Here is a 10,850-nt window from a genome sequence, read left to right on the forward strand (position 1 = left end):
GAGTTAAGCAACCATTAACGACACAGTCGATATCAAACGATCGATTTACTGCATGAGTGGATTTGCACATGCGCATAGCAACAACTCCATTCGACTGCACCCATTGCCTTATCTTGTGCCTGTGGTGTGTGGGTGGAAAAGGCTTGTCTTCATTTCCCTTCTGCTTTTGTGCAATTATTTATGTCTCTAATTTAATTACCCATTCACATTCGATGACTCTTTGCTTCCTCCAAGGGATTCGATCGCTCTCATTGAACCTGCAGTAAGGCCTACGAGTCCTACGGGGAGTGCATCAGCGCATTGGCTTGAAAAGAAAACTCGAGGCCAGATCGCGATAGGTGGCTTCTTTGTTACGGTTCGAGTGGATGCGCGATACATCCCGACCACCTGCTAGCCCACCGACAACGGATCCACCCCGTGAGCTACTGCTGCTGGCCATCGCTTCGCATTGCCGTTTCCTTCTCTTGCACTCGTTCGTCGGTGAGATGCCGAAGAAGTTCCAAATCGTGAGCGTTTCATCATATCCAACACTCGCTGGAAGAGTTGGAAGAAACACACGGAATTAATGGATACTTCCGAAAACCGACGCGAAATAGCATGCGCGTACCGAGCTGTTTTCCATCCGGGCTCCACAGGAGGTGTACGATGGCGTCATCGTGATTGCGCATCACATCCACCACACGATCCATCGAGGCGAGCACAAGTATTTCGGGCTGCTTGTTCATATCTATCGTCGGGGAAGGGAAAACAAGAAATTAGATTCAATCCAGCACCCAAGCGCACATTGCATCGATGCCCTTTGCTCCACCATTTTGCTGCTTTATTAAATTTGTATCATTAAAAGCGATGTTGGCCGGAGGAAATTGCTTCCATTTCGATCTGCAGTGGCTTACCTGTGCACTCATCGCGATCGCGGAAGAAATGAGCACAGGGGGCAACCACGGCCAGTGTAAAATGGCCGTTCCCTACGGTGCATATCGCTACCAATCGTAATGGCCACAGGGACGGGACGATTTTATGGGACGGTTGTTAAGAGTTGCTCTACCAATATCAATAATTACGAGAGGGCACGGGTTCCAGTTTGGTTCGATAGCTTTGTGGAGCACTTGATCATGATTATTAGTTTTATTACATTGTGCATTGCGCAAAATGAGTTTTTGTTGCAGAAGGTATGTTTGAGTGTCGGTAGGCTGAGGGTTTGTTAAACAAATCTACTCCTGAAACAAGTGAAATATGGACTTTTCTTGTCGAAAGGAAACTTGTTGTGTACAGTTAAATCAAATGGGTATCAATATTATCGCCAAAGTGATAATCGATCACTGTAAAATGATCGTGAGGTTTTTGTTACTTTGTAGCAATTCAATGAGTGTCAGTAACATCACTTGCACAGCGCCTCTGAAAATGGTGTATTACTCATTGAATGAAAGTGATAACTTAAAGGAAAGTTGATGGATAATTCTGGTTTCTCATTATATCTTTCAAGACTTTTCTTTTTGTTGACTTTACACCTGCCTTTAACTGGGTCGGGATATGGAAGTTGATCGCTAGAAAGCCATGAAAATGTCAACCGAAACAACTACACCTGACGGTACTTGTAAGGATCTACGTTCAGATTATGACACCTTAAACATGAAGCGATGAAAAGGTCTGTGATAATAAATCAAACCCCTACCATTGGGAACACGCGTCGTCGCTAGCACCTCATTGAAGTCCATCCCACTTTCGGTACGCTCCAAATCTAAAACGTTCCCCCTGTTGCCATCTACAACACGAGCCGACGATTAATCGCGTAATGACGTTTAATTACTACCTACCCGTGAAGGAATAGCACACGACCAGCTCGCCGGAAATCTTATTGAACGAAAGCGTCGTCACGATACAATCGCAGTCCTGCCGTCGATAGTACGACACCACCTCGCGGCTCGGTACGTGGTACAGTGCGATCATGATCGGTTCGCTGTCGGCTAATAAAATTAAACATCCTGTTTTAGAGTTGTCAATTTGTGGGTATGTGTGTGTGCCTCACTGCCTCACAGCCTCACTCACCGATAACAATCTCATCCTCACGCCACGGATGCCAGTCGAAGAAGGCACACATCGAGCTGGCCCAACACGTTATCGGCGTAAGGTGACCACCGTTCCAGTACCAGATGTACAGTTGGCCAAGATCATCCGCGGTGGCCATGTACTTGGACCCGCAGGAAAACTTGATCGCGATGATCAAAGCTTTGTGGATCGTCATACAGGTTGTTTAAGTATGGGGGATACTTGTAGACGATCGAAGAACTGCGTCCAAGAACTTCAATTCGGTAGGGCTCATCGAGAAGGATGAGTAGTTTGAGAACTCCTGGCTTTAAGATGTTTTAGTAAAGCTGTTCAATGAAAATCGTTTAGATGTCTTTCAAATAGTCCAAGTGAGCATAACGTAAGATTTCCTTAAAAGTGTTCTTACCTGCAATCTTGTGTGAAAGACGTGATTAGCTCGATACGATACTCCTTTGATACTTAACAGGATCAAACTCAAAGCCGCTTTAGAACCTGTGTCGACAGGTAGCCCTCCATGCTTCTTTACTACACAATATCGCAAAGGTAATGGATCATTAGCTACCGATCTGTAATGGCTGTCCTGCTCTCTGTTTCGGAACACAGATACCAAAGTTCCCACCGATCTGCCTCTATTCCTCTTTTTTTTTTCGCTAAGATAACCGTAAAAGCTACCTTCAAATGATAACATTATGTCTCCCGAGCGGTTCGGAAACCACTGGTACACAGGTCCCGGTCGGCTTTTGGTCCTCCTGATAACATTCAGCATCGGGCGATATAGGTCGAATGGAGCCGGCATAGCTAATCTTCACTGTTTGCGTTCTGTAATTACAACCGTTGGACAACAAACGGTAGCTTCTACCGCGGGTTTGGTTCATTTTTGCATACCGAGCCGGAACCCTTTGAAGCGACGCATCGGTACAGCCATGCCCTTTGTGTGTCCATTTTAGATTCGATTCCCATTTATCTGCGGTGGGTGCGTTGGCGAGCTTTTAATTTAATACGCTCATTATGTGTGCGCGTACGGGAGTGAGTGTGCCGCTCCCGGGCTACGATTGATTATGCATGCTGTGTGCAGCAGAACCGGGTGCGCTATTCAATTACGTTATCCGAACTGGTTGGTCCTGTCCATTCGGGTGACAAGGTGCTTGGCGTTGGGAACTTTATTGAATAATGTGTCATGGTGTAGTGAAAATTGTGAACAAAGATATACAGTGAATGGAAGTTGAGTCAGCTAAGCGATCTTTGTTAAAAATGCACCAATTCGCCATCCGAGTTTCTAAAATCCAAATATACATACAACTATTTCAGCTTTGCCATGGGTTTCGTTTTTTGTATCAACAATCATAAGAACATTAAAATCAACAATCTACATGAGAATAAAAAGTATGTCACTAAATGTTTGTGCTTCATAAATAATCTTCATACGTTATATATTAAAGCGGAACATACTCCATTTCAACTCAGAATAGCATGGTATTAAAACACCACAAACAAAGCATCAATCGAACAAAATCCCACACATTACCGAAGGTACCGTTTTACATGAAGAAAATGTGATAAATAAACCTTACCGCTCGTTGAAGTCTTTCGTTCGGATTTCTAAGCGACGAACCCACCGAAGGTTCCTTCCCGAAGCAAGTAGGACTATTCTAAAAAAGTGCTCAATTTCAGGGGAAATTTGATCTCTTTGCGCGCTCTTTCTCTCTCTTCATTCTCTTGCGTACATGCGAGAGAAAATTATGCACTGGTGGAAGGGATCGGTTGTCGGCTCTTGCATTCGAACTCTCAACGTTCGTGTACTGATCCTGATTGTAGCGCACGCTCCAAGCACGAGCTCCGTTTCAAACGTCTTGTAAATGTATTTTGTGAGAAGTAATAAGAATGCATTTACACTAAAGAGGGATGTAGAGGGATGTTATGGTTTGAGTCCTTCAGAGGTTATCTGCAGCATGGTTCATTGACGCTGGTGTTGCAAAATTGTTCCTGTGTCTTGCAGTGTCGGCCGCGTTACCGTTACATGGCGAGAGAGATATTGAACAGTTCACGAGATTTCGAACAGGTTCTGCATCAAAACGCACGAATGAAATGAGAGTAGTTCAAAGGGGGTACAGATTTTAGTCCACCTTCGTGCACAGCTAGGGGAAATTGAGAGTAAGAAATATTCCATTAAGAATGCAAGGAGCGTATGCTTGCACAAACAGAACGGATGAGAAGAATTTTTTCCCCCAAGACTTACTGCAACCGTGTTTTCTGTTATAGTGAATAGTGTAGTGCTTGCTGTAAACGGTCACCGTTCGCTTCGGTGTGCCGGTTTAAGGTTGGGGTAGGTCAGCATCACGTCCGCTACGCCTGCTTTGATAGCGCCGGTAAGCGCCCATGGTAAGAAACGGGAACTTTCCCAAGCTTCCGGTTGCGATGACAAAAGCGGATGCACAGTGGCAATTAAGTTATTAAGTGAGAGCTGTGAAAATCGAACCAGAACCACCTTCCTCTCGGTGCATGCGACCTCGCGAATGCACCGGTGAGTGCGGTTTCCGTGCAGTGGAAGCCAATCGCGTTTGATCGAGTTGTTCGAACAGTGCGAGCGTGTGTGGGAAAAAATCGATTTCGATCGTGACTGAGGTTGAGATAGTTAATGAGAGTTCGAAGCCGGCTCTGATAACATTGTAGCTAGTCATGGCATGGGAACGGAAATCGCACGTGTGAAGAAGCAGTTTAGGAATGTCGCAGTTCACTTTTATAGTGTTGTAGTAACTTCAGACAGCTGTAGGCAAATCTTCGATCTTCGAAGTTTCACAAGAATGAAAAAGACTTTGGAAACAAAACAACCATGAGAAAATTAAGATTAAAAGGATAAGGTTAAGTCATAATGAAATGTTTATCGGCGATTTCATCCAGTTATTAGACAAGGCTTAAGACAATTGTAACTAGCGTCGCTCATAAGAAAATTGTTTAAGAATTCGTATGATGTTTGAGATCCATATTACCTACTAAAACAATAATAACGCACGTTGTTAAAGTTACAAAAAAAGTACAAATGTTACCACCTTACTGCTTCACATCCATATCACAGCCCAAACCTCAAACGGAAAGAATGTGGGGCCAATATCGTGGACCACTGCCATCGACTTGGGGCGACCTCGGCGTGCAAATGCCATTGCTAAAGTGCCTTGCGGAACTGCTTTTAAATTGAATTTTAATAACAACCCCTTCTATCGGCCAACCCACCGATCGGCGGGCTATTTTTTGTCCTCGGCTGCCGCTTATAGAAGAGCACCCCGAGAAAGCACGAACAGCCCTACAGATAGCCTCCAGGAGTGTTGTCAGTGTCGGAGCTGGGACTGACTCGACCCGACGATCACTTTCGAATGATAAACGTGAGCTGATAAAAAGACCGTCTGACGAGGATGATGATGGAAAACTGTTTCGATCGAGCTTCTAGCGCAGGAATGTTATGCTTTGAAATCAAACCTCGTTTGGAACACGAAAGGGCGGCCTGTGAGCTGCGTGAACGTGTAGTTAAAAGCGACTAATTATTTCACTCGAGCATAACTTCACAACCTTTAATTAAAAGCAGGATCAGTTTAAGGGGAAAAAAAACTCCAAGTTCCATCATATGCAGCAATAGAGAACGAGATGCCATTTCTTGCCAATGACTCGGTGATGAAAAAGAATATCGATATCATAAGGATCGAAGCTGAAATTCCGCGATCATGCTTCTCGAGGCGCATTGTTGAATTAATTCAAGCAGAGGAAAGAAGACTGTCACCCTGGAGGATTCCTTCGCTTGTGTAGCTGAACCAATTAACAGGGGTGACTTTTTCCTGTTGGTGAGTAATTACCGGACTCATCAATTGAAACAAAACTGGTATTCTTCCTAGACCAGTATTGTCCTGAACCAACGACCCTCAGTCAGGTGTGTGGAAACGGTTGCTATGGTAGTCTACCAGCTGAAAGGCGTTAATGGTTTTGTTAAATGTTCGATTTACCGCAAACAATCATCAGCTTACCGCGAACGATCACCAGTCATATAAATGTATGCGAATCGATTACGGTGCACGCTTGTGGTTGTAGTTGCATTTCCGACACCAAACGCCGTACTCGTTCCCAACACCGGCCACAAAACCTGTTCCATTTCCGAGCGGGAAGTAGTTGTCTGTGGTCAGTATTGTATCATCAAAAACACATGATTTTGCTGGTTGGTCTTTTTATTCCCGACTGTGATCATTTATCAGAATATGTTTTCAAGATGCCATCTCATTTTTCGAATAAATTACTCATTGAATAGCCGGAATAATTTGCAATAATCGTTTTTTTCTCACGCATTTGTATGTACAAGTATTTTAAATAATCAGTTAATTATTAGTGTCTTAGTTGTAAGGTTCTAATTTGTCTTTGAATCAAAACTTCTCACCTGTAACAATAGTTATGTCTCGTTATGTGTGTGGTCTTTATCGAGCAGAAATTGTCACGCAACGATCAGTTCACTCTCAATCACCATTCTGAATTTATCCGGACATCAATCTGTATCTTCATGTCTACCGGGCGTGTGACTAACAAAACCGCTTTGTTGTACAAAACTCTTTCGAGCGAAAACGGAACCAATCGATCAATCTTATTAAAGAATGTGCTGCAATGACTTCATCGCTGTTCACTTCAAATTTGTAAACAACGGCTGACCAGACCGCTTCATAGTGTTGGAAGTAAAATCACTGCAAAAACACACCGATCCAATAATTTCGGGACAGGTTTTTCAGTACAATTCCTTCCTCCAAGACATATCAGCTGATTTCTCTTTCCTTTCGCACCAGACCTGAAAGCGTGAAACGAGTTCGTTGGAAACGAATTCACTTGTCCTCTTGACGATGGCAAGTGAACGTCCGGAGATAAATCACGCAACGCAGGTTGAAAGATATGCAAAAGACATCTCCCGAGACAACACCCAACCGATCGAAAAGGATATCCTGCCCGGGTGAGAGAGTTGTTTGCGTTCGCGTGTCGCTTATCCTTGTTGCGTGCGGTTGGAAGTGCTGCCGATACTCTTTGCGAGAGTCTTTTCATGTAACTTCATTACAAGTTGTTGTACATCATGGACGAAATGCATAAGCAATTGAAATATGTACTCTTGTAATGAATATTCATTGGGCGCGTGGTCGATGTACATGCCTGAACATCTCACACACTCTAAGTCTCGATCTAAAAAACTGGAACATTAACTATTTTCATCCTTTTATAAATCTCAAAGCGAAGTTTATTCTCCTCTTAACTGAATTTATGTTGTTTTCCCCGACCCACCGGAAGTTTTCCTTCAAATTCATTGTTTGCGGAGATCATAAAACAGGTGCGCACCCTTGTAAAGTTGCTGCTTTCGTTGTGCCAGAGCTAATTTATGAGATAAGAAATCATTTTCATGTAATTGATTTCTCCTTCCATGCTCTATTCGGGCTGGGCAGATCATAAAAAAGAGATGTTATAAATGTCGCCCGTTAAATGATCAAAGCAAAACGCTGATCGAATTATCATATGTTAAACGTTGTTCTGTGTTGCATGTTCTTGTCGCTGGACCTTTCGTCCACACCCGTGGTGGAGTTGGTCTGTCCAGCGTAATCGTTTCGTGTTTGTAATTATGCCAGGGGTTTACTTTATTGCTGGTGCTTTGTTTAATATACCGAGGTGGTTGGGTTTTAATTACTTGTTGTAATTAAACATCCGCTAGGAATGATGTTGAATGGAGCAGAAAAATCACATACGAGAATTATTGATGCAGGTTAGTAGATGAAGTTCATAATCGACAAGTGACAAGTTTTACTTTGGAAATAGCCCGAACAACTATCTCAAAAGATTTAATATAAATGGATAATTTCTAATGGTATGGAATTTATAAACCTTCCATCGTTAAACCTAAGCAATATTTTTTAACGCAGGCCTTAGCAAGGCCCAGCAATCTTATCAACAGCCACAATTCTTTCCCGTGGCGTTCACCTGACCAAGCTTCCGTTAAATCCCCAACAACGATCATTGAAACCGTCTCACCAACTGCTCGGAACTGTCATTGGAACGAAACATGCGGGAACACCTTTCGAACCCCTGCTGACTCTTCACACTTTGCTTTCGATCGATTCTTGAACCTCCAATGCATTCCTTTGCCCGAAGAAAGGCAAGCGAAGCGGAAAACGAGCGTCTGAATGTGGAGGTTTACAATGAGCTTTTACTCCCGGAAGGCAGACCAGCTTCAGGGGATGAACATTAAGTATTGATAATGCTTAATTGTGGTGTAAACTATGCTGTACTGGATTTGCAAACGTTCCTTACTGCATTCCATGGCGTATAAAATGTATCATTTGATAAGACTTAATGCATTATTGCTCGCCAGCTGAATGTAAGAGCTTTCAGCATTATAATGGTAATGGAATCAATAGCATTGCTGCAAACCACACCTAACTAGGAAAATAAACTTACTTTATACCCCGTTTGGCATAAGGAGTTCTTGCCTTATCAGTTCACGTTAGCTTCATTAGTGACCGGAGGCTCTTACAGGTCGAGGAAAGCATGAACCCGAGTCTCCCTATTTACGCTGTATTTGTCTAGATTCGCCTCTTTTATTCGCGTCTATGTTTTAAATCATGATGGAGATATTGCCCACAACGGCTTCTGCCCACTACGTCTTCGAAGAATCGATTACACACAAGTCTCCAACCCACAGTCCACAGCATGACCCAACACAGAGGGAGTTTAACGATTCCCTGGACGACCCTGGCTGTTTATTCTTTATTTTCTATATATTTAGATCGCTTTTGGTGCTGCCGGGGAATTGAAACAGATACAAGCTAATTTAAATACAAATGTTATAAAATGGCACGAACGAAAAGTCTGGAGTTGTTTCGAATCGATGGGACGTCTTCCAGTAGCAGTCCAGTAGAAGACCCCCCAAAGTGAGCTGAGCTGGGTCGTCGTCTGCACCCGAAGCGCTCAAGTCGCGATCCGATCAGCTTGATACCGACCCAGCGCGATGTTTCATAAAACAAACAGTCCATTATTGAAATGAAATCGCGATCGGGTCGCTCGCGAAAGGCACGCGATGTCTTTTTTATCGTTCGTTTGTGTGCATCTTGCAGACATATTTTTAGTGTAAGTATTTAGGTTAATAAAATGTGTTACACATGAAAAAGGAGTCTTTTTTCTGCCTGCAACTCACTCGGTACCAACAAATTATTTCCCAACGCGCGCCCGCTGCATCGTAAACCCCCTGCTAATTGTGGCTTTGGAAGCTGGGCAGAATATAAACAGTACACAATTACAATAATTAACGATCCCATTCCTGTGTGATATCTCGCACAAATCGTGAGCGCAATCGTCGTTCGTCGCGAATCCGTCGCCGTCGGTTGGTTGGTAGCGGCGCTAATTATTATGTCACTCGGATGCATAAACTTTGCGCCAGCTGAGTGCTTCTGGTGGTCGTTTATTGCACTGCCCGAGTCGAACACACGATCTAACCGCCCGACAGCCAGTGCAACCGTCCCAAACTGTCATGTCTTAAACGGAGTTGACTGCCAGCTGAGAAGGAATTGGTTCGAATTGATTGAATCGAGCTTCAGATCTAAACAAACCACTAGCAGATTGGTCCATCGTATCGAGCTTCTGCTCAGTGAGTAATGCAATGCTCAAAGGTCCAATTCGTTGCACATTAAGCTGCTCCTCAATCTTGTCACCGGGCTCTTGCCGACCAGAAGTTGAAACGGAGCCAACGATTCGTAGCTGAAAAATAGTAATTGCGTATAATAATAAAAATTAGCTTATCATCGTCGGCTTCCTGGAGCGGTGTTTGGTCACACACGACGATGATGTTGTGAATCAAATAGATGGACGTCTTTGAATCTGCATAATCCATGAGATTCGATAGGAATTCTCATTTGATAACCAGGGAAACATTAATCGAACCGATTATTCTGCTAAAATGGCCCATAATTGCACAATTATCGTTGCTTTGACTTGAAGTCTCCATTGCTGAGACATGGTGAAAGTCCTTTTTATAGTTATTTGAAAAGCAAATAATGAATGGCTGGATTATATAATGGAGGAGTTTGTTCTGTTGGACTGTAAAATGTTGGGAGTGCACTCTTCTTTAAACTATTTATTCAAGAAATTTCCTGCCTGTAGTCGATTTTGCTGTTGATTCGAGCAGATTTGCAACTGTGTGATTGCAACATAACAACATCCCTTCTGGACTGGTGCAAAGGTGCACCAACAACGCATTCCATTCCAGAAGTCGTACCTTTGTTATCCCAAAAACTATAACTTCTCTCCCTCGAAAGTAAATGGAAGTTACTCGGGAGTCAGCTATGGTGTACCACGGTGTGCATAAATCTGACCAATGCAAACACTGGTGGAATGTGTTTGGTAATCTTTCCACAGTTAGAGACCTAGTCACACCGCCTATCTTGATGATATGTTTCGGCCCACACGAAAACATGCCCATTTGCACCTTACTGTGCGACCGTGGATTCCGTTGTGGATGCCGAGAGCAGTCCGAAACACCGTCGTTCCCCGTCGTAGGACTGTTGTGGTGGATTTGTATGATTCATGGTGGTGATATGTTTGGCAATTGAAAGACTGGTGAGGGGTTTGCCTGTAGTTCCGTGGCCGTTCGAGCTCCAGAAAGACTGGGAGGGATCGAAACAGGTGCCATTAAATGGAAGTTCACGACTGTTTGCACAGCTGTCGTCGTGTTGTAACGAGTTGCTTTGAGAAGAAGTGGAGGTTTTCTATGAAACAAGGGAAAAGTAGTCATATTTCCAAGAACCATG

General features: G+C 43.6%; 1 protein-coding gene across 1 annotated transcript; it reads right to left on the reverse strand.

The window, feature by feature from the left end:
• Positions 1-292: 292 nt before the first annotated feature.
• Positions 293-2,185, reverse strand: LOC128709158 (protein cortex-like). Its single transcript, XM_053804144.1, is given in 4 exon segments — positions 293-534; positions 608-727; positions 1,815-2,040; positions 2,042-2,185. Coding segments are annotated over 4 exon segments (732 nt in total).
• Positions 2,186-10,850: the final 8,665 nt, after the last annotated feature.

Source organism: Anopheles marshallii, chromosome 2, assembly GCF_943734725.1.
Source record: "Anopheles marshallii chromosome 2, idAnoMarsDA_429_01, whole genome shotgun sequence".
Classification (NCBI taxonomy): domain Eukaryota; kingdom Metazoa; phylum Arthropoda; class Insecta; order Diptera; family Culicidae; genus Anopheles; species Anopheles marshallii.